Source organism: Antennarius striatus, chromosome 3 (assembly GCF_040054535.1).
Source record: "Antennarius striatus isolate MH-2024 chromosome 3, ASM4005453v1, whole genome shotgun sequence".
Taxonomy (NCBI): domain Eukaryota; kingdom Metazoa; phylum Chordata; class Actinopteri; order Lophiiformes; family Antennariidae; genus Antennarius; species Antennarius striatus.
The window spans coordinates 27,175,477-27,197,142 of NC_090778.1; the positions used below are offsets into that span (position 1 = coordinate 27,175,477).

The following is a 21,666-nucleotide window of genomic DNA, read 5'->3' on the forward strand; positions in this document are numbered from 1 at the left end:
CGTTCAACAAAAACTAAAAACCTGGATCGTAGTTTTGAAACGTGATGCATTCACTGTCCTCAGTAAAAATATAACGTCTCGTCTGTCGGAAGAAGAGCCCCCCCCCCCCCCACACACACACACACACACACACACACGATGGATGACTCGGTGGGCCCGTTGAGGATTCCTCCCCAGATGTCCGCCTACGCGGACAAACACAACCTCTTCCACCTGCTGCAGGTGAGACCACATCCGCCGGTGTGAACGCCCCGCCGGAAATTGACCACGCTGAGGTTGTGTGTGTGTGTGTGTGTGTGTGTGTGTGTGTGTGTGTGTGTGTGTGTGTGTGTGTGTGTGTGTGTGTGTGTGTGTTTCAGCGCATGCTGACGAGTCTGCTGACCGATAAGCCTGAAGATCCGATCTCCTACCTGATCAGGCTGCTGCAGACCACAGACGGTGAGTTTACACCTGAGTGTGAGGAACCTGAACCGAACCGAACCGAACCGAACCTCCTGCAGCGGGACCGGAAGCTCAGTGACTTTATGGCTGTGATTGTCGGAGCCGCCTGGAGGTGGCGCTGTGGCTCCGTCCAGAGCTCGGCTTCATCATCACGGTCTCAGAAGCAGATTCCAAGAAAACAAATCTTAATTAATCAAAATCAATTTAACATGTATGAATTCTGATTGGGTCCTGAAGTCCCCATGATGATCTCACAACTTCTTATTGGTCACCGGTTTGGTCAGTCTGTCCCCATGTCTTTCAGTCTGTCTGTCTGATTATCTGTCTGTCTTTCAGTCCCCAAGATAATGTTACTCGGTCCTCCTGCTGTTGGGAAACACTCAGTGGTGAGTATCATCCATTGATCTACAACTGATCATCAGCTGATCTATGACTGATCATCAGCTCATCTATGACTGATCATCAGCTGATCTATAACTGATCATCAGCTCATCTATGACTGATCATCAGCTGATCTATAACTGATCATCGGCTCATCTATGACTGATCATCAGCTGATGCTTGACTGATAATAATAATAATAAAAGCTGTCAGACAAATGTAATGGAGTATTTTTACTCTGAGTACGCTGAACTGCAGCAGTGAGTATTAAAGTTATGGCTACCATAACAGGAACATGAATTCTTCTTCTGTGGTTTTTGTCTGTTTCTGTGTCGTCGTCCTTCAGGCTAAAAAGCTGAGTGCTGAGCTGGGAGTCGTCCATGTGACCACTGACAGTCTATTGGATGACCAATCAGAGCTGAGCACACAAGCGCGCGAGTACACACTCACACAACAGGTACAGCCTCCATCCGCTCACGTGACCTTTGACCTTAAGCACTTTGATGACATGTGATTACACATGAACCTAGCAGCTAGCCTAGCGGATTGCTGACGTAGCTGGCTCATCTCGGCTACTACAGCTAACTAAAAACTGGCTCCGCCCCCTCTTTGCAGGAGGTCAGCCAATCAGCGGACAGAACATGTCCCTGAAGTAACTGTGATCATGTGACCTGTGATTATGTGTTCAGGAGGTTCCTGCTGAGCTGCTGATCCAACTGATCAAGCAGAGACTGAACGGCGCCGACTGCTTCAGCCAGGTGAGACAGGTGTGAACGTTAAAAAAAAAGAGTACTTGATGACATCATATCCCACCGCTGACCATAGCGCTGCCCCCTAGTGGCCACATTGATGACCGCGTGAAGGATTCACGTCGAAAGATTCACAAATCTTCAGACTTTTGGTGAAGTTTAAGAGATCTTTGTGTTTCTACCGCTCGGCTTTTGTTAAATCCCCTTTGTTGCTGTCTTCAGCCTGAACTTCTACTTTATATTTTAATTTTATTTCCTCGTGCACTGAGCGTGAGCAGCAGCTACAGGCATCAGTGAAGTGTCTGATGAACCGTCACACTTGTGTTACTCACTCTGTGCTATTTTCCACTTTAAACAGCCGGAAAGACCGGCTGATAATCTGCCTGTCTTTCTCCGTGTCGTCTCGTCTCTGATGTGCCGCTGTGATGATAATAATTAGCGCTCTGGTCGGTGCTGTGTCGTACCACGATTCCCAGCAGGCCGAGCGGCGTGTTGGCGCGTTTCCCCAGAGATCAGCTGATCAAACGAGCTCCTTGCTGTCACATTATTCTCAGTCAGGCTCGTCCTCTCTGCTGCTCCTCATTAGCATCACGTCCTGTTGGCTGTCGGCGTTCATCAGGACACGAGAGCTGCTCTCTGATCAGTTTAAGAGAATGAAAGAACGTGACGGCGCTTGTCAGCAGCATTCACACGACAACAACAACAACAACACAAACCGAAGCTCACAACTGCACTTACCGGTCCGATTGATGGTCTGACCTCGAATCAAACGCCCTCACACCGACTGCTGCTGCTAGACGGCACAGAATACAAACAGACAGAATGAGTTTAACAACCGGAGAACTCTGAGGAGGACCAGGCGACTCTACGGGGCGTTCCGTCGCTCACTGACGATGATCCAGATGCTCCTCGTGTACTTACAGGAGTTTTATGTTCCCTCAGGAGGTTCTAGAGATCCTTTAGGATCCCTCATGGATCAGCAATGAGGTTCTAGTGCTCCAGGAAGGATTATTAATTATATTCTAGTAGTAAATAAAGGTCCTAGTTCTGTAGTTGTTTAGGCTAGTGGATTTAACGTCAGACCGGCCTTTAAAGTGTGGCTGATGAATACAACTAAATAAAATGAACTAGACCCGCTTAGAAACTGTTCTTTTCTAAATATAATAAATGTGAACCCACATTTTATTAGCAGCATCCTCATAAAATTGTGGTAACGTTTGTTATTTGTCGGTTTTGCTGGCTACGTACTGGATTAACCTTTAAGATGTGGTAGATAAATACAACAAAAATAAAACCATACAACCAGCATTAAAACTATAACATTGATATTCAATAAGTCACTCGACTGTTTTTTCTACGTGTAATTATGAACTTGAATCCAATGTGCATCAACTTTATTAGCAGCGTCCTCGTAACTTCACACTAAGGTTTCTTATTGGTTCTGCCAGCTTGGGAGTTTCAGTTTAGCGCTAATGTATTCTGTGTTAGCGGCCGGAGCGTCCCCTTCAAGAAGGTAGTCATGTGACCGAGGCAAGCATCTCCACAAGCATCAAGAGTGACTCATAGATGGATCCATTCATTTAAAACAAAACATCGTTCAGAATCACATCAGAGAGAAAACAGAAATAATGGAAGTTCTGGATTCTTTCTGTGTGACCCGTTCCAGATTGACTCAGTGACCAGTTCCGGTCCACGACCCGGGGTTTGACAACCACTGGTCTAGGACATCCTATCAGTAACTGAGGCGGTGTCTCTAAGAACCGTCTGTGGTTCATGGAATTAAAGGCAGGATGTGTTCAGAGGTTTAAAGTTATCAAAGAGGTTCTAGAATCATCCTTGCGGGTCTGGTATCAGACGTCAGTGTCAAGTTGAGTGTTTAAATTCCTAAAACATCACATGACGTCCTCTGTTCCACCAAACCATTTGATAAACATTTATTTCCAGCCAACTATTAAAAGTTTAGTTAACAAATCACGCCTGCCGCCTCTTTCTGACACGTCTTCTGTTCTGTCAGGCGTCTCTTTCTTCAGTCAGGGAGGGGGTGCTGATTTTTTTTTTTTTTTCCTTCAGCCTGGAGCATTTAGCTTCAGCGTTTAGCATTTAGCATCAGTGTTTATCGTGTGTGTGTGATCAGCAGCTACTTTCATCTGCTAATGGCTGTTTTTGGCCGCAGGCTAAACTCATCACACTCACACAAGGGACTGTGTTTGTGGAGGATGATTGACGGCTCCCATCAGGACCCCATCGCCTCCTTTCACATTAAATACTTTGCCTGTCTCTCTCTCTCTCACTCCCTGTCTGTCTGTCTGTGTCAATTTGAACTCATTTATTTTATTATCTCAACTCTGAAACAAAAGATTCTCCAGACTTCCATCCATTCATCCATTTTCCTGCAGATCTCCACTCTTCTCCAAACAAATTGATTGTTCAATGGTGTCATAATTTTAGTCCTTCTGGACATTGCTAACAATGGTAGCTCTGGGTAGACATTAATATTGATGATAGCCTCCAGTAGAACCTAACGTGGTCGTCTGCTGTTGGAGACTTTATTATTGATTAAAACCTGTCATTAAAGCTAACATAGACGTAAGGTTGTTGGATTACTAATGCTAATGAAACATTCACAATGATGCTTACCAAATTCAAAACATTGATCCACAACAGGTTAGCTAACCTTTAAACCTGGCATGTGAACATATTGATGGGTGTCATGGAAACAATTTCTTCCATAATTACATATGAACTGTTGGCAGGCTGATCAATATATAACATTGATCAGTGTCTGATCATCTGTTAACAGACAATGAAGAAGAAATTAGACCATTCTAATACATATGCAGTGTGTGTGTGTGTGTGTGTGTGTGTGTGTGTGTGTGTGTGTGTGTGTGTGTGTGTGTGTGTGTGTGTGTGTGTGTGTGTGTGTGTGTGTGTGTGTGTGTGTGTGTGTGTGTGTGTGTGTGTGTGTGTGTGTCAGTCGTCTTTATTGAGCCTGGCAGGCAGCACTGAGGGATTACAGTTGAGCTAATCTACATGAGACTGAAGCAGCTCTCTGCCTTAAACAAGCTGGTTTTATTTAGACGTGGCTGTCAGCAGCTGCTGTCAGCCTCAGACGATATGATGAGTTTATTAATGAGCAGCTTTTAGTTCAGCGACACTGAAACCGTTTTAAACACAATGAAACATGATTTACAGCCAAAACAGCAAAAAATATCCACGTATAATATGGGAAGAAAGATCAAGTTGATGCTATGGAAGAGTGAGGCTACAGGGAGAAGATATAGCAAAGGTGGAGTAAATACTTAGGGTCAAACATGCGGCCTGCGGGCCGGATCTGGCCCACCAGGAGGTCCAGTCCAGCCCCAGACTTTGAGTTCTTTGCACAAATATGAAAAAAAAAACTGGACCTATTTTTACTTTGATGTAATTTTGCTCTGAGCTCTGATATTCCTTTCTGGGGTGGAGTCTTCACTCGTGGTGTCGTTGGCTGTGTTTCAGGGTTGGGTGATGGAAGGAATCCCTCAGAATTATCTGCAGGGTTTGATGCTCCAGCAGGCTGGAGTCTGTCCTAAACATGTTGGTGAGAACATACAACTCCTGTCAAGTACATGAACACAATACATTACGACTGCATGGAGGAAAATATTGTGTTGTGTGTGTTCAGTGTTGCTGGAGGCTCCTGATGACGTGTTGGTGGAGAGGGCCCGGGGCCGGATGGTCGACCCTCAGACTGGAGGTGAGTTGTTTCACTCATCTATGAACAGACCTAAGAGAAAGTAAAAGAGAAAAAGGAAAAAAGGATTTTTGTAACTTTACGTCAGTTTGGACTTTTTGAATACACAAATGCAGAGTATACAGATTTTATTGTTTCTGCGTATTTTGGGCTAGTAGTTAACAGCTTAGCTAGATCCTAGTATCTAGAAGCTAATGTCCTCCTCATTTCTCACACATCCTGATATATCAGCGCTCATGACATCACTTCCTGTCTGTAGATATCTACCATCAGTCGTTCCTCTGGCCTGCTGATGATGCCGTCGCTGAGCGTCTGGAGAAAAGGGAGGACCTGACAGAGGAGCAGAGATTGGCTGAAGTGCGGCGCTACCGCTGTGAGGTCACAACTCTGGCCGCAGCCTATCAGGACGTCCTGAAGGTCGTCAACAGTGACCAACCAATCACTGACGTCTACCAACAAGGTTAGCCCGCTCAGCCAATGGATGAGAAGAACCCGATCCACCTGAGCCGACCATCCTTATTTCTATAACGTCTATCTTTTACAGAATCTAACACAATATCATACAATGTATTTGACAAATAAATCATAATAAATATAACTTTTATAAGTATAACGATTATATACGATTGGGTTTCAGTGGTGACTTTCGTCAAGACCCGTCGTTACTACAGAACTCCCAGAGTCCTCTTGTTGGGTCCACCAGGGTCAGGCAAGAGTCATCAGGCCAGGCAGCTGTCAAACAAATACAAGATGGTGGATGGTACACACACACAAAGAGACACACACATGCACACACACACACATGCACGCACTAACTCCGGTCTGGTCTTCAGTGAGTTGCAGCCAGCTGCTCCGGGCTGCAGCAGCGGATGGTTCTGCTGTGGGAGCAGAGATCCAGTCCTACCTGGTCGCCGACCAGCCCGGTACTCACTTCATTATTACTACTGTTTGTCTTATTTTTGGACGAGTCCAGAAAATGTACCGTCTTTAGAAAGACCCGTATTTGTGACGGGTTATTGTCTGTTGACGAAACAGTTCCAGACTCACTGGTGCTGAAGGTTCTAGACGAGCGTCTGAGCCGACTGGACTGTGCCAGCAGAGGCTGGATCCTCCACGGCTTCCCCAAAGACCTGGAGCAGGGAAAGAGCCTGGAGGAGAGCCAGCACCAGCCCAACAGGTCCATACTGCTAGGACTAATACTAATACTAGTACTAATACTAATACTAGTACTAATACTAATACTAGTATTAATACTTATAATACTACTAATACTAATACAAGTACTAATACTAATACTAGTATTAATACTAATACTAGTATTAATACTTATAATACTACTAATACTAATACTAGTATTAATACTTATAATACTTATAACGCTACTATTAATGTAATTGCAGTAATACTACAACACTATTACTATAACCACTACTATTACTACTACTACTACTGCGGATATTACTACTTCTACTATTACCAGTACTTCTACTACTACTTTTAATACTAATGCTACTATTAAGTTAATAAGAATGTTGTCAGTCAAAGTGATGATGTCATTGTTGGTGATGTAATAATGGCCCGGTGACCTCTGAATGACCTCTGTTCTCTCCTCCAGAGTTTATTTCCTGGAGGTGACAGATGATGTTTGTCTGGACAGAATCACCCTCAAAGCGACTGACCCGGTCACAGGGGAGAGGTTAGTGGTTCTAGTACAACCAGCTCAACCAGTACAACCAGTAGAACCAGTAAAACCCGTACAACTAGTGCAACCAGTCCCCAGTACTCCTAGTAGAACCGATACAAGCAGTAGAACCAGTACAATGAAAACTATGATGAATAGAGACTCAGACGAGACATCATCAAACGCTGACCGTTGATTCAAATGTAGTTTACAGTTTAATGATTGATATTAGCAACAACAATAACAACAACAACAACACTGTGGATGTAATCGTGTGACACACCTGACATCATACCTTCTCTACGATGTCACTTCCTCCTCCAGGTACCATGCTCTGACTCGACCAGCTCCAAACTCTGAGGTCCAGAAAAGGCTGAAGACCCGACCCCAAGACAGCGTCCCCAGAGTGACACTCAAGCTGAAGGTGTACAGGAGGCACGCTGCGGGCCTGCGGGTACACACACACACACACACACATACACACACATACACACACACACACACACACACACACTAAAGCACCATCCACCTGCCCATCCACCAATATTAGTTAATTTCCCACTCAAAAGTTTCCTCAAGTATTTATGTAATTGTGTGTGTGTGTGTGTGTGTGTGCGTGTGTGTGTGTGTGTGTGTGTGTGTGTGTGTGTGTGTGTGTTTTTGTAGTCTATTTATCCAGATGCAGTTCATATTGAGGGGGATCAGGACTTTCAATCAGTGTTTGAGGCTCTGGAGAGCAGATTGACAGCTGATTGACACCTGAACACACCTGAAGACACCTGAACGCACCTGAGGACACCTGAACGCACCTGGATTCATGAGAACTTTTTTAGATGGATAGATGGATCGATAGATAAATTGTAATGATCCCACACTGTGAAATTCAGAATTTGTTTCTGTTGATTCTTTTTTCTCAAATGTACATTTGAAAAATAAAAATGTTCCGTAAAATTCTGTATTGATTCATCGTCTGGAGCTCAGTGTAGAAAGAACATCAAAGTCATGATCATCTGGATCCGCCCACTTTCAGGAAAGAAGTTAATGTCTGATCCTGTTAAAAGAAACCACAGACAGACAGACAGACAGAATGTGAGGCAGACAGACGGACAGACATGCAAACAAACCAACAGATAGACAGAGAGACACAGACAGGCCAACAGACAGGCAGACAGACAGGCTGTCTCCGGTCCAAATCTGATTGGTAGTGACTGACAGCGTCCTCCGTCTCCGTCGGCGCCTCCTCTGATCTAAAATCAGTTTATCACAGTTTACTTCAAACCTTCATGTTAAAATATCTCCGTTTACTTCACGGCTCGCCGTCCCACCGCTCTCCTGATTGAAAACTCTCTCAATCACACGGACATTTCAAAGTGCTGATTTTGGTAAATGACTATAATTAATCGTCTTGAGCGTCGGTTTGAGTCCCAGTGGGGCAGGACTCCGGTTCTGATTGACAGCTCTATTTTTAAGCTCTCCTGTCGAGGACAGAAAGCCAAGCAGGAAGGAAATGAGACGTGACGGCTGCTGATGCGATGACAGACAGTTTGTCCTCGTCTCCTGCAGAGACCGAGCTTCTGTTTGTCCTGCCTGGAGCCTCTGAGCAAGGCACCGACCAGAAGGAGTCTCTCATCTGGAGTCAGGTGTACTTCCTGCCCAGAGTTCCTCACAGGACCATGTGGTTCCGAGACCTGGACCGGACCTGGTCAACATCCTTCTTCAGCATTAATGTTTGAAGACGTAGTTAAAAACAACGCCTGTCAAAACAGCGTTCAATGAATAAATCAGACGAGTCAGTTGTTTACCTGAGACGTGTTTCAGGAGATCGGCGGATAATTCAGTTTGAAACCAAGTATAAGGTCGAGACACTCCAGCAGGTAAGAAATCATCAGAAGGCGCTGTTCCGAGGCCCTCAGGATGTCTTAGCTCAAATAAACTCACTAATATTGTGGAATAAAGAATCAGATTTACAGTCAACCAAAAGAACAAAACGTAAGAGAAAAATACCGATAAAATAACAAAAAAAAGTGGTTTTAAGCAGAATGAATAGCAGTTGTGGTTAAATAAATAATATAGTTTTTCCAACTGCTAAAGGATAGTTTTGTAATTTATTGAAATACTTAACACAAATTCACAAAAGCATACAAAATATAGAATCCTTCTGCATGTTTTCATTTCAGCCCTTTAGACAAACAAAATATTTAAAATGTAGAGCTTGGACGTTACAGCCTGAATATAATTTTGAGTAAATTCTACAGGAAACTTACAGTTCGACGTGACGTCAGCCATTCGTAAATGAAATAAAATATGTTTTGAGTTTTGGAGCTCTCTGAACTTCAGTTTAAATAAATATTCTATAAATGTCATTTTAGTGTGTTTATTAATAGGAAATAAGTAGGACTACATTGTATCATGTCCACTATGTGGCGCTAGAGAGCATTTACTTTCAGAAGCACATTTCCTGTATCTCAAAAACAGCTTTTTATCATCTTAGAAATATATCCACAGGTAGATCTTTGTTGCCACAGTCTGACTGAAATAAAATAAAGACTAATTTTTTTTTCTACAGGTGAAAACAATAAACAAACAAACAAACAAACAAACAGCACTGGGACTAGTCAGCCTCTCTGCTGACCACGTGAAGCTACTGCGCATGTCCATGAAGAGGGCGGGTCTCCGGTGACGTAACAGGAAGAGTTCTCCACGCGTGTTGTTGAGCTTCACGGTGAGTGTGCGGTGTTTAGAGCTTTTAGAAGGAAAATTTAACGTATTTCTATTTTGCTTCTTGCGTTAATGTGACGTCGGTCGACCGGAAGTAGCTGCTTCTAACAGGAAGTCGGAATTTGCTTCTCCGCTGTATCTGAGTTAAATCCACTCGTGTTTATAACGTGTATCATGTTGTTGTGTGTAATTCTGACGTCATCACTACTTGCTTTACTCGTTGGTCTTTTCGTCAGTCTTTCTAAAGCATGAATAATAAAACAAATCTCTTTGTTTGAGACACGTTTCTAACTTTAGCTCGTTTTTCTTCTGTTATCAGTGATTAGTGATCAATGTGATCGATACAGCTGATCAGGTGTTGTGTCTCACCTGTCTGAAACTCAGGGGTGTCGATGATGTCACCGGCAGAGGAGGCGACCTGTCTGACTAGCAGGAAGAGGCCTGTGAGTATCAGACGGTACTCGATCAATGTATTGATCCACATTTGATGCTTCACATGTTGTATGTGTCTCTGTCTGACCTCCAGAAGAAGCAGCAACAGGAGAAGAAGAGGAGGTTCAGCTCCTCGCCAGACGACAAGAGGAGCTCCTTCAAAAAGAGGAGACAGCAGGAGGAGCAGGAGGGTGATGGGAGAGCACCACAGAAGAAGAAGGATGGAGCGAAGGAAACAGGGAGGAGCAGCATCAAGACGTCCTCCCTCTTCAAACACAACCCAGACATCCCTCAGATTAGCAGGTACGCAACTCCTACTCCGGTTGGCTCAGCACATCTGATTCTGATTGGTTCGTATCAGAACTTGATGACATCATCATTCATCCTTCTCCTCCTCTTCGTCCATCAGACCTGATGTCTCTCAGGTAAAGGAGAAGATTTTCACCAGTGACTCGTTTTCGGACTTGGAGCTCCACCCACACCTGGTGATGCACGCATACACACACACACATACACACACACACACACACACACACACACACACACTCATTGGCTGGTGTCTCTCCACTAGGTGGTGACACTGAACAAAGTCCTGAACATCTCCAGGGTGACCAGGTGAGCTCACATGAAGCCACGCCCGCAGCTGGATTATTTAGGGTTTGACCCCCGACACGTGAGGGGAGGAGTCAGGGTCATGTGATGATGCGACCTCATGTGCTTTCAGTGTTCAGAAGCAGACGATCCCGGTTCTCCTGTCAGGGCGAGACGCTGTTGTTCGATCTCAGACGGGATCGGGTGAGAATTCAGATTCTTTTTTTACCTTTAATGACATCTGATGGTCTTCATTAAATTATGCATCCCATAATTCAGATGTTACTGGCTAATTACCAGTGAACGATGATAGATGTCTGTGTCTCTGCAGGTAAGACGCTTTCCTATGCCATCCCCGTCATCCACAGCCTCCAGGCGCTTCAGCCGAAGGTCACCCGGTCCGACGGGCCTCTGGCGGTTGTGATCGTCCCCACCAGAGAGGTATGGATGTCTGCTGTTATCATCATCATCATCATCATCATCATCATCATCATCATCATCATCATCACTGTGTTCATTACAGCTGTTCAGCTTCGACATAATTGTTCATAGTGTGTGTTCAATGTCCCACTCTTGCCTGCTGTTATGCTAAGCTAAGCTAACGTTCTTTCCTCTGTAATGAACACACAAACATGAGATCCAGTGTCTCTAAAAATGTTTAAATATTGTTTTAAAGGGGAATTAAACGTGATCTAAAATGATCTGTCTGTTTGTCCATCAGCTGGCCCAGCAGACATTCCAGACTTTCCAGAAGCTTCTGAAGGTAAACCAGTGGAACATCAGACTGGTCATACTGGTCATTACCTGCACCAGATTATCAACCCAGTGGCTCAATGTCTTTCCGTCTCCAGCCGTTTAACTCCATCGTCCCGGGTGTCCTGATGGGCGGAGAGAAAAGGAAATCAGAGAAGGCCAGGTACTCTAACTCCAACTCTCTAAGTCTGTCTCCTGCTGTTCTTCTGTCGTCCTCTCCTCTGTGTTCTCTTCCTCTTCTATCTTCCTCCTGTACAAATTGACAGACCGACTATCGTCTTGTCTTCAGACTACGTAAAGGAATCAACATCCTGATCTCCACGCCGGGACGTTTGGTGGATCACATCAAAAATACCCTGAGCATCGCCTTCAGTGCTGTTCGCTGGCTCATCTTGGACGAGGCTGACCGGTAACAGAACAGGGGAGGGTGGCATGTCCATGACGTGTTATACGTCTGTAACACAGCTAGCAGCAGTTAGCCTAAAACCACATTGGAGTGTTGTTGTAATGTTGTTGTTTTGCTCTGTGTAAATAAACATCGGCATCTCAACCTCAGGATTATCAGCTGTGTCGATGCGTGTCAGGTTCTTCATGTCAGCTGTGTTCCTTTAGGACGTTGGACCTGGGCTTTGAGAAAGACCTGACCGTCATCCTGAACAGTCTGAACTCGACGGGGCCGAGCAGACAGAACGTCCTGCTGTCCGCTACACTAACAAACGGTAAACACGTCAACATCTCTGGACGCCTCCTTTACGGGTCGTCATCTCCATCCTGAACTCTGACCTCTGTTTCAGGTGTGACCCGGTTAGCGAACATTTGTCTCAATGACCCTGTAACCATTCACGTGTCTGGCTCTGCTTCCTCTGACGTCACAACCTGCTCCACTGTGACCCCTGACCCCAGCGCAGCGGGCCAATCGGAGAGCTTTGCTTTGCCGGAGGCTTTGAATCAGTTTGTGGTGGTGGTTCCCAGTAAGATCAGACTGGTCTGTTTGGCCGCATTCATACTGGACAAATGTAAGGTAAAGGGGAAATATTTGGAAAAGTATTGATCAGTTCTTTATGTAGTTAATAAAATGTTTAATGTAAGATGGTAGCTGTAAACCATCATGACCCAACTGTGTCTCAGTTTGCTCAGAACAACAAACTCATCGTCTTCGTCTCGAGCTGCGAGGTGGTCGAGTTCCTCCACTCTCTCTTCACCTCCGTCCTCTCTGGGTCTTCGACCAATCAAAAGCCTCAGCTCAGCTTCCTGCGTCTCCACGGCAACATGAAGCAGGAGGTATGACCGCCGTGGGATGAAATCCAAAACGTCTGTTCGTCAGTTTTACAGTGGCCATCAGTGTGGGTGTGTTTCTTTGGCCACCAGGAGCGCTCAGAGGTCTTCCAGCAGTTCTCGGCGTCTGCATGTGGCGTGCTGATCTGTACGGTCAGTAAGCAAACACACAACATGTAGTTTGTTACACGTGTGTTACATCCGTGTTGTAACGATGAGATGTGTTTCAGGACGTTGCAGCTAGAGGTCTGGACCTTCCTCAGGTCACCTGGATCGTTCAGGTAACCACGAGACATTTACTGCATGTGGATCTAAAGTGATGGCACCTTCCATCCAATCAGACTCAGTGGGCGTGTCTCTTTTTCTAGTACACGCCTCCGTCAGCAACGGCCGAATACGTCCATCGCGTCGGTCGTACGGCTCGTATTGGAGGAAGGGGAAACAGTCTCATCTTCCTCACTCCAACGGAGACCGCCTTCATCGACGAGTTGGCCAATCACAACATCAGGTCTGTCGAGCGGCAACCAATGAAAACCAGTCACCTTCTGACGGTATCCGTTAGCTCAGTTCTTTGGTTTTAACTGTGGGGGTGGGACTTCTCATGTTTCAGCCTATCAGAAATGAAGCTGCTTGACATCCTGTCCAGTCTGATGATGGACGACACCTACAAGGGGCGGGGCAAATACCACAGCAAGGTGAGACGCTTCCATCCTGAGGTTCCACAGATGTGTGGTTGTTGGTCTTCATCACCATTTCCATGATCACGTGCTCAGTGGCCAGAATTAATGTTTTAATAAAAGTGGGAATACATTTGGGTGTGTCTGTCAGGACCAGGAGACCAGAGAGCGAGCGACGGTTCTCCAAACAGACTTTGAGAACTTCGTCCATTCAGACGTCCAGTCGGTCCAAACCGCTAAGAGAGGTTTGTGATGTCATCATGTTTGCGTCTGGGGTTGTCGTTTCCCTCTGTTGGTTGACGCATGTCTCTGTCATCAGCTCTGCAGTCCTTCCTGCGGGCCTACACCACCTACCCCGCCCACCTCAAGCACATCTTCCATATCCGCTTCCTCCACCTGGGCCACACCGCCAAGAGCTTTGGCCTCAGAGACGCTCCGGTGGGCCTGAGCGCCATCACGGGTCCCCCGGGGCCCAAGAACCTCAAGAAAAAGAGGAACCAGAACCAGAAGAGTCCGGTTAAGAACAGCGGCCGGCCTCGAGACAAAAGGTAAATGTTTTTCTCATTGCCCCCTTGCCTTCAGGTTTGTCCTGGTTTTAACTCGGATGTCGTCTTCAGGTTTCCTCCAGGCCGGAGGGAGCTCCGTCTGTTTCGCTCTGAGTTCTCCAGCGGGTTGGAGGGACGAGACGCCAAGACGAAAAAGAAGAAGAAGAAGAAGAAGGGGATAGGTCAATCAGGAGAGGAGGGTGAAGAATGAGGAGATGATGAAGACGATAAGTCGATGAATCGTCGATCAGTTTGTGATCAAACACAGTCCTGGAAAAGTCCTGGAAGCGCCCAAACGATGTGTTGACGTGGAGGGAGGAGCACAAGTTAGCTTCCGGCTAACGTCAGGACTGCGATTGGCTCAAATTGTCAGTGTTATGTGTTGTTTTTTATTCTTTATAAATCATTCAAAAGTTTCCTTGAACTCTGCGCTCTGATTGGTCGATGCTCCAGACAGAATTGCAAAGTCAAACACCGGTTCTATAAAAGCAGTCGATAAATAAATGAGCACGCATCAAATGAAACTGTAAAATGTGCTTTTCGAAATAAAAGCATGTTTCCTATCCAGGTGCATCGCTGCTGCCTTTTAAAAGCATCAATATTTAACCATCAGGTTAATAATTCATCAACTATATCTACTGAATCACATGTCTGGTTTCATCATCAATAATGATGAGGAGGATCGGGTCTCCTGAGCATGTTTGTTATTAAACCTTACTTACACGTCTTCTGATATTTTAGAAGATTCCAGTATTTTATGTATTTACTTCTCCTAAATTTGAAAAATCAAACTAAGTCACGACATTATAAACAGGGATGCTAAGGAAATCCTTTTTACATTTCATATTTCCTCAGCGTTAAATTGATTTGAATTTGAAAAGAGAATGAGGATGATGATGATGATGATGCTGCGTTGGTTCCTGTGTTCAACCAATCAGGACAGCTCACAGGTTGTCCGGCGCCGGGTGAGAAGCTCCTCAGAAGCAGGAGCAGAAAGATGCAACCTTTCCAAGGATGTTAATCTATGATCAAATCATCAATCAAACTGACAAAAACAAAAACATTTCAGAAACATTTGCCATGAAAACACAAAAACAAACTATTTACAGATTTATTAAAAATCTTTTTAGAAAATGACATTAAAAACACAAAATCCACGTTTCTCGTGTTCTCGTTCACAAAACGAGTCTCAACGGGTTTCAAAGGACGGATGACCTCTGGGGTGTGCTTGGCTGCTTGTGATTGGTCGGTTTTAAACCTCTGAATCATCCTCAAAGTCCACGCCTCCTTTTTGATCTGGTCCAGGAAGGCGTCGCCAGCAGCGGCAGGGGGCGGGGCCTGAGCGCTAATGTCATTCAGCCGCTCCTGTAGGAACCAGTCCTCCCAGTAAGCCGGGGTCAGTGGGGGTATGGGTGGACTGGGTGGTGCTGGTAGGAGGGGTTCTGGTACAGGTAGACGTCCAGTGTGGGCGGGGCAGGAGGGTAGAGGTAGGGCGGGGGCAGGAACATCCTGCCGGCTTCAGCCAGCAGCTCCAGACCGACAGACGACTGACGCTTCCACTTGGTCCTGATGGAAGAATGACATCATCACTGTTACCTAATGACATCACTGGCTGCATTGATGACATCACTGTTCATATTAATGACATCACAGGTTATATTGATGAGCCTTCTCTTCAAATTCCTCCAAAAGAAGAGGGGACAGGTATCGATAAATTCAGTCTTGTAGCCAATCAGAATGCAGGACTGTTTGTGGTCGTTTTTCAATAAAAATAAATACACAGATTTGTTGTTTCTGTCTTTCGGCTCTCTGTCCACTCTACCATGCTGCACTAAGAGCTCCAGATTTGTTCCTGCATTAATAATTGATCATTAGTTACACCACACTGTTAAATAATTGATCGTGCAACATTTATTATTGATCTGGAAATGTCGCACACATGTCTGTCCACAGACAGTGATCAGAATTAAATGCTGAATGGGTCTGCAAAGTGAGAGGCTCCTACCTGATGCATGAGACATAGCCCCACCCCCACCACCATAGAAAGATCCTCACCTCCGGTTCTGGTACCAGGTCTTGACCTGGGCGTCGCTGAGCTGCAGGGTCGCCGCCAGCTCCATGCGGTCCTGGACACTCAGGTACTTCTGCTTCTGGAAGCTTCTCTCCAGCCTGCACAGCTGCTGGTCGCTGAACGCAGTCCGAGCTTTACGGGGCTTCTTCAGACGCCCCGCCCCAGGGTCCAAAGCCCCGCCCAAGGCCCCGCCCTCTACTGAGTGATGGACAAGATGTGACATTTCATCAGGCAATTGATTGATCAGTCCCGTAGTCAAATAACACTGTTTTATGTGGGTCGCGGAAAATTCTTGAATAACTTTTTACATTTTTAAATGTCTCCGGTGATTGAGTGAAAACCTGCAGGAATTGAATCCACTGATCGATTCTAAATAAATAATTCTGATCAAATTATGTCACAGAATAATAATCGACAAACTCGGTTTAAATTATTCTCAGAACCTGTTCTCAGGTTTTCAGGATTTGGGTGTCAGACTTGAAGGTGAGATTTCAGGTCAGAAAACTTTATAAGTTAAATATTGATATAAAATACCTGAGTATAAATGATGGAATGTAAAATGTGTTCATAAACTTCAGATGGTTAAATACTCTTATCATTTGATTTTATTTATATCTGATTGATGATTTTTTTGTTTGATAAATATTCAAGTTAAATAATTTCTCACAAACTGTATTTCACACATTATGATGCTGATAAATCGCCGTTGTATATAATACATTATATTATGGAATAATATTAATTTTATATTATTAAGTCAGGTTGATAAAAAAAGGTAAAAATCATGAAAAATTGAAGCCTTTTTAATTCCACATTAAATCTGATTATGTTTTTTTTTAATCAAATTTTTATCTGACCATAAAATCACATTTTATCAAACGTCATCATTTACCGATCATTTATTGATTATTACTTCTGCGCCTACCTCTGACTTCACTGTCAGACGAGCTGCTTTTATCCTGGTAGTCTTCTTCCGGTCCAGACGGGACGTCGACCTCAGGCTGTCCCGGGTCAGAGTGGAGCGGTGCCGGGTCGGAGTCAGGCCCGCAGTCCGCTAAGATGTCCCGGATGAGGAACGAGGACCCGGCGGCGCGGGGCCGGAGCAGCCGCAGGTGAGCGGGCAGCGCCGCAGCCTCCGGCCGGGGAGCGGGCTGTCTTTGCTGGGGATGAGCTGCCGATCCCGGCGGGAGCTCTTGGTAGTCTGACCGGGGGAAGAGCGCGCCGGGCGGTCCGAGGGAGAGCAGCGAGTCGATGCGGAACCTGGAGGAGGAAACCTCCATGTCCGTCCGGACTCAGGTGAGGCGATCAGGTGAGGATGAGGATGAGGATGAGGAGGAACATCAGGAGACGTCCGGAGAAGAAGAGGCAAAACTTCAGACAGAAGTTGAATTCTGACGTCAGGTTCAGCTTCAAACCAACAGAGAGAGCCTCAAGTGCAAGTTCTGTTTAAAAGAGTGACTGTAATTGATCCCGATGAATGATCGGATCGATCGATCGATCTGGAGATGATTTTAGCACAGAGACAGAGAGAGACAGGTAGAGAGACCCTGAACAAATTTAATAACTGCTCCTCCTCCAGCTTGTGTGTGTGTGTGTGTGTGTGTGTGTGTGTGTGTGTGTGTGTGTGTGTGTGTGTGTGTGTGTGTGTGTGTGTGTCTTCAGCTCTAATCTGTTGATTAGATTATTACAGTAAAAATCATTTTTCTATAGTCGCTCAGACCCTTTCATAATATTTATGTTTATGTTTTAATTTATGATACACACGAGTCACGTGACTGATTCGCTCCGTTTTTACCACTGGATGCCTGAAGTTATTCTGGTGTCTGATTGGCTCACCTGTATGTGAGCCAATTGCTTCACGTTCAGGTGAACAGGATAGAGTGACGTGATTGGACAGCGCTTGTTGACAGGTATGTAGTCATTTGTTCACAAGCTGAAGCATCTCATTTCTGCTTCGCTTAAAGTTGAAACTTAAATTTATAAAATGATGAGTTTCAGGTAACATCAAGTAACCCCTCCCTTTTCTTCTTCATCACCATCTTCTTCTACGTCTTGCTATTATTATTATTATTATTATTATTATTATTATTATTATTATTATTATATTAAAATAATTAATATAGTAAATTACAAATACATATACGTATAATTCATTAAACGTATAAGAAAAGTCTTTTTCTCCTTTCGGCTTTTCCCTTCCAGGGTTGCCACAGTTGCCTCCATCTAACCCCGTCTTCTGCATCCTCTTGTCTCACACCAACTACCTTCATGTCCTCTTTCATTACATCCATAAACCTCCTCGTCGGTCTTCCTCTTGGCCTGCTGTCTGGCAGTTCAAAACTCACAATAAGTAAATTAAGTGATTAAGTGAATTTAAAAATTAACTATATTAAGTGAATTAAATCATAGGAAGTTTATTAAACTTCACTTTCTATATTTACCCTGTATTGTATATAGAGTAAAGATCTTAACACGGAGTCCTTAGTGTCTCCACCTCCCTCAGATGACCTGTTTAAACCACAGTTTGATTGGATGGAGGAACATCACACAGAGAAGTGAAGGTTTTAATATTGATTTGATGACTTAGATGTGAATCTTCATGATGTTTCCTCATCAGGTCCAGATTGTGGGTTCGCAGACCCTGAACTCTCCTCCTGGACAGAGTCAGACCGAGGAATCCTGTACGCTCTCCGGCGAGCCTCCTCGTCCCTGAAGGTGTCCAGAGCAGGAGGAACCTGGGACGAAGAGGGGATTTCATTATTTTATTTGTTTCAGCAAACTAACAGAAGAAGAGGAGAAAGAGAAGGAAACGTCCTTTGTGGGATCCTCAGGGCTGGGTGTTGGTGGAGGAGTTAGTACCTGAGAGAACCGACTCATCTTGAAAGGAGTCTTGGTGACGGGAAGAGCTTTGCTCCTCCTCAACAGGGTGGTCCTGGTGTCTGCACTACTTCCTGCTTTTACCTACACACACACACACACACACACACACACACACAACACACAGACAGTCACCCTTTAAACTCCTGGATCCCTCCCCTCACGGCTTTGGATCGTCAGAGCCAATCAGAGCTGCTGACATCACACAGACAGCATGGATGCTAACTGATGCTAACGCTAGCCTCACCTTCTGCTGTCTGCAGTTGATGGTTTGACTCCTGCTCCACTGCTCCTCCAGCCAGCGCTGACCGTACTGATGAGAGAGGAGGTCTGACAGAGGCGACGGTGGCCTGATGGAATTAATATCGATCAACGTTGCATCAGTCAGTAATCAATAATCAACTCTTTGCGTGTCTTTCTGACCTTGTTGGGACACCAAACGTGCTGTCAGGCACCAGAGGGGCCCTGGCCCTCTGTGGGTGAGAGGCGGGCTTGAAGGTCCTGGCCCCGCCCCTCTGGGCCCGGTACTGACTCATCTCTCTGGATGTCACCAGACCGGACCGAACCGCCTCCCGGTTCAGAGACACGAAGTCTGGACGGACCGGTTGAGCAGAGGCTTCGCGTTGGGACTGAACTCTCCATCTAGACAAAACTGACGTGATAGAAGGACAATATTCATAAACTACGTCTCAAATCAGGCCCCACCGTCAAATCCTAAATTATTATAGACAGAGGATGAATGGTTGGCTGGGTGTTTTTCATTTTGTTAAAAAAAATAATGTGTTATCTAACAGAAGAGCCCTTATAGGGTAAAAGATTGCAAAACTAAAAGACCCATAAATCTAAAACAGTTAACATGAAATTGTTTGGAATTAAGCTAATGAGGCTGGCAGCTAATAGGGCAAATAAAGCTAAAAAGATGTGACTTTGTCACATGTATTTGTCTTTGTCTTTATTGGTGTAAGAAATTGTAGCATCTGCTGCTCAATAAGAAGACGACTAAGAGACCTGTAGCAAGGTATATGGGAGTTGTAGTTATTAAACAAATACCATTGCTGATGGATATCTATGCGAGTTGACAATGTGACTAAAAATGGAGCAATGGTTTAATTTGTTGTCTTAGGGGATTGTAGGAAACTCGTATATAACAATTTTCAAGCATTACAAAGTTAAAGTTTCATGCTAATGTTGGTCTGTTGTTGTTTATAAGGGGTGGGGGTCTTACCCTCTGCAACCCCTCCATCTCTGGAGTCGCTGCTGGTTCCAAAAGTGAAATCTGGACCAGGACCTGACAGACCCCTGGACCTGCTCTGGCCAAGAGGCGCCTGCACAGGAGGAAGGGCATCATCATCATCATCATCATGGTTTCACTTAAGTCTGATGCGTTCAAAGACACTGAATTTGTTATTGTGAGTGTGTGCTGCCACCCCGTGTTCACTGTAGGAATCACACCAGGTAGAGACGCGCCTCCAGCTCCTTCACGGGTAAACTACAGTACGTAAGAGGACTTTTACTCTATTTTACCGTGATGCGTTTACGTGACTCTCATGTCTTGTTTACCTTGATGAGCCGCGGATTGGACAACATCGAGTCTCTGACGACACCCAGCCTAGGTGAAGACATTCCCTCAGTCGCTGATGAAGACTGAGAACGATGAAGAGCAGAGTTACAGCAGTTATTGGTACGGTACTGTTAACAAACCACGTGACAACAGTTTAGTTTGTATACAGAAGGAAGTATTCCTCTGGAACTGAGTCCTGTTTCATGAGTATTTCCAGCCACTCACAGCAGTATGATAAATTAATACTACAAAAATATTCATTGACGTAAAAATTGTGTGCTTAAGATGATAAATTATAGGAAAAAGAACAAGAAAACACAACCGCTCGCCACATACACAAAATACATATATTTAACTGAGTTGTCTAAATTTATGAGAAGAAATTAAGATAATATTAAAGGCGTAAAGATAGAAAAAAAACTTCAAAATCATCACTCGATGTCAAATACAAATGGTCATAATCAACTTCATACAGGCGAGTCATCATTAGAATTAAATAAACAAAAATTAATATTGAATCTATTCACACAAACTAAACAAGAAAGAGTTGATAAGCAGGTTTTATTAATTGCTAAATTAATATGTAATTTGGATATTTGAATTAAACGTAGTTAAACTGACCAACAACCAACCAATCAAGTTGTCTTTGGTCTTCTATACAGCAACTACTAACAAAACTACAACTAGTTCTTGTATTGCTGCTCATAAACACGTTGTTTAGTCGTTAACATGCAAAAAAATAAACAAACAGTAATCACACCTTGCTTTCTGTGTTCTCTGGCGTCGAGTTGCTCCGTTGCTATAGAAACCGAACGCCACGCAACATCACGTGTGAAGCAGGTTAAAATACGTTCGTTAAACCAGGCTCCAGTCGCAAAGCCGTGATGTGTTCAAATCCGTGGGGAAAGCGTTTTTCATTAAGTTTCCTGTGATAAACATCACTTACATCTTTTTGCGACAGGGTTTTATCCTTATTATACGTTTATCCGATTTTAGATCTGACTGCGTCTGTCAGCCTTAAAGAGGAGGAAACAATTTTTGAGTGAAAATTTATTTTGAAATTTGAAGTCAACTTTCACGTTGCTCACAGACAAATATAATACTTAGACTGTCTGTTCCAAGCAAGACTACTGGACGGTCGATTTATGCCGCCATGTCCCTTGTGATGTTTAACTTGCAAATTA

General features: G+C 44.5%; 4 protein-coding genes across 6 annotated transcripts; 2 read left to right on the forward strand and 2 right to left on the reverse strand.

The window, feature by feature from the left end:
- The first annotated feature begins 138 nt into the window (after positions 1 to 138).
- On the forward strand, positions 139 to 7,779 carry ak8 (adenylate kinase 8). The gene is made up of 14 exons (XM_068311672.1): positions 139 to 222; positions 360 to 438; positions 778 to 827; positions 1,169 to 1,279; positions 1,512 to 1,580; positions 5,067 to 5,148; positions 5,233 to 5,304; positions 5,561 to 5,761; positions 5,939 to 6,061; positions 6,135 to 6,224; positions 6,337 to 6,478; positions 6,917 to 6,997; positions 7,307 to 7,436; positions 7,649 to 7,779. Exons 1-14 carry the CDS (start codon positions 139 to 141, stop codon positions 7,736 to 7,738), a joined length of 1,404 nt encoding a protein of 467 aa, XP_068167773.1. The 3' UTR covers positions 7,739 to 7,779.
- Positions 7,780 to 9,652: 1,873 nt separating this feature from the next.
- On the forward strand, positions 9,653 to 14,389 carry ddx31 (DEAD (Asp-Glu-Ala-Asp) box polypeptide 31). 2 transcript variants are annotated; one of them, XM_068310655.1, is made up of 20 exons: positions 9,653 to 9,704; positions 10,085 to 10,143; positions 10,227 to 10,435; positions 10,542 to 10,617; positions 10,704 to 10,747; positions 10,857 to 10,927; positions 11,055 to 11,164; positions 11,445 to 11,486; positions 11,575 to 11,639; positions 11,766 to 11,885; positions 12,089 to 12,195; positions 12,271 to 12,497; positions 12,605 to 12,757; positions 12,845 to 12,904; positions 12,982 to 13,032; positions 13,120 to 13,259; positions 13,362 to 13,446; positions 13,580 to 13,673; positions 13,748 to 13,976; positions 14,046 to 14,389. In XM_068310655.1, the coding sequence occupies exons 2-20, from the start codon at positions 10,093 to 10,095 to the stop codon at positions 14,182 to 14,184; spliced, it is 2,073 nt and encodes a 690-aa protein (XP_068166756.1). In that variant the 5' UTR covers positions 9,653 to 9,704; positions 10,085 to 10,092; the 3' UTR covers positions 14,185 to 14,389. The 2 variants fall into 2 exon arrangements, with proteins under 2 accessions (XP_068166756.1, XP_068166757.1); XM_068310656.1 differs by having other exon boundaries at positions 9,659 to 9,704; positions 10,020 to 10,143.
- An 818-nt stretch (positions 14,390 to 15,207) lies between these two features.
- barhl1a (BarH-like homeobox 1a) lies at positions 15,208 to 17,629 on the reverse strand. The gene is made up of 3 exons (XM_068310837.1): positions 16,970 to 17,629; positions 16,029 to 16,242; positions 15,208 to 15,539 (listed from the first exon to the last, which is right to left on the reverse strand). The coding sequence occupies exons 1-3, from the start codon at positions 17,322 to 17,324 to the stop codon at positions 15,371 to 15,373; spliced, it is 738 nt and encodes a 245-aa protein (XP_068166938.1). The 5' UTR covers positions 17,325 to 17,629; the 3' UTR covers positions 15,208 to 15,370.
- Positions 17,630 to 18,402: 773 nt separating this feature from the next.
- On the reverse strand, positions 18,403 to 21,378 carry cfap77 (cilia and flagella associated protein 77). Of its 2 annotated transcripts, none has more exons than XM_068310590.1 (7): positions 21,243 to 21,378; positions 20,482 to 20,610; positions 20,147 to 20,246; positions 19,345 to 19,573; positions 19,169 to 19,271; positions 18,904 to 19,005; positions 18,403 to 18,779 (listed from the first exon to the last, which is right to left on the reverse strand). In XM_068310590.1, exons 2-7 carry the CDS (start codon positions 20,542 to 20,544, stop codon positions 18,642 to 18,644), a joined length of 735 nt encoding a protein of 244 aa, XP_068166691.1. In that variant the 5' UTR covers positions 20,545 to 20,610; positions 21,243 to 21,378; the 3' UTR covers positions 18,403 to 18,641. The 2 variants fall into 2 exon arrangements, with proteins under 2 accessions (XP_068166691.1, XP_068166690.1); XM_068310589.1 differs by having other exon boundaries at positions 20,482 to 20,565; positions 21,243 to 21,307.
- Positions 21,379 to 21,666: the final 288 nt, after the last annotated feature.

Coding starts and splice junctions, on each gene's coding strand:
- cfap77 (XM_068310590.1), bottom strand. CDS start 20,544: ATGTCTTCACCTAGGCTGGGTGTCGTCAGAGACTCGATGTTGTCCAAT. Junction 19,272..19,344: donor ACGTTTGGTGTCCCAACAAG/GTCAGAAAGACA, acceptor TAATTCCATCAG/GCCACCGTCGCCTCTGTCAG. Junction 19,006..19,168: donor TCAACTGCAGACAGCAGAAG/GTGAGGCTAGCG, acceptor GTGTGTGTGTAG/GTAAAAGCAGGAAGTAGTGC.
- barhl1a (XM_068310837.1), bottom strand. CDS start 17,324: ATGGAGGTTTCCTCCTCCAGGTTCCGCATCGACTCGCTGCTCTCCCTC. Junction 16,243..16,969: donor GTCTGACAGTGAAGTCAGAG/GTAGGCGCAGAA, acceptor TCCATCACTCAG/TAGAGGGCGGGGCCTTGGGC. Junction 15,540..16,028: donor ACCTGGTACCAGAACCGGAG/GTGAGGATCTTT, acceptor TTCTTCCATCAG/GACCAAGTGGAAGCGTCAGT.
- ddx31 (XM_068310655.1), top strand. CDS start 10,093: ATGATGTCACCGGCAGAGGAGGCGACCTGTCTGACTAGCAGGAAGAGG. Junction 13,260..13,361: donor TTGGCCAATCACAACATCAG/GTCTGTCGAGCG, acceptor CTCATGTTTCAG/CCTATCAGAAATGAAGCTGC. Junction 13,977..14,045: donor GGCCGGCCTCGAGACAAAAG/GTAAATGTTTTT, acceptor TGTCGTCTTCAG/GTTTCCTCCAGGCCGGAGGG.
- ak8 (XM_068311672.1), top strand. CDS start 139: ATGGATGACTCGGTGGGCCCGTTGAGGATTCCTCCCCAGATGTCCGCC. Junction 828..1,168: donor CTGTTGGGAAACACTCAGTG/GTGAGTATCATC, acceptor GTCGTCCTTCAG/GCTAAAAAGCTGAGTGCTGA. Junction 5,305..5,560: donor GGTCGACCCTCAGACTGGAG/GTGAGTTGTTTC, acceptor TCCTGTCTGTAG/ATATCTACCATCAGTCGTTC.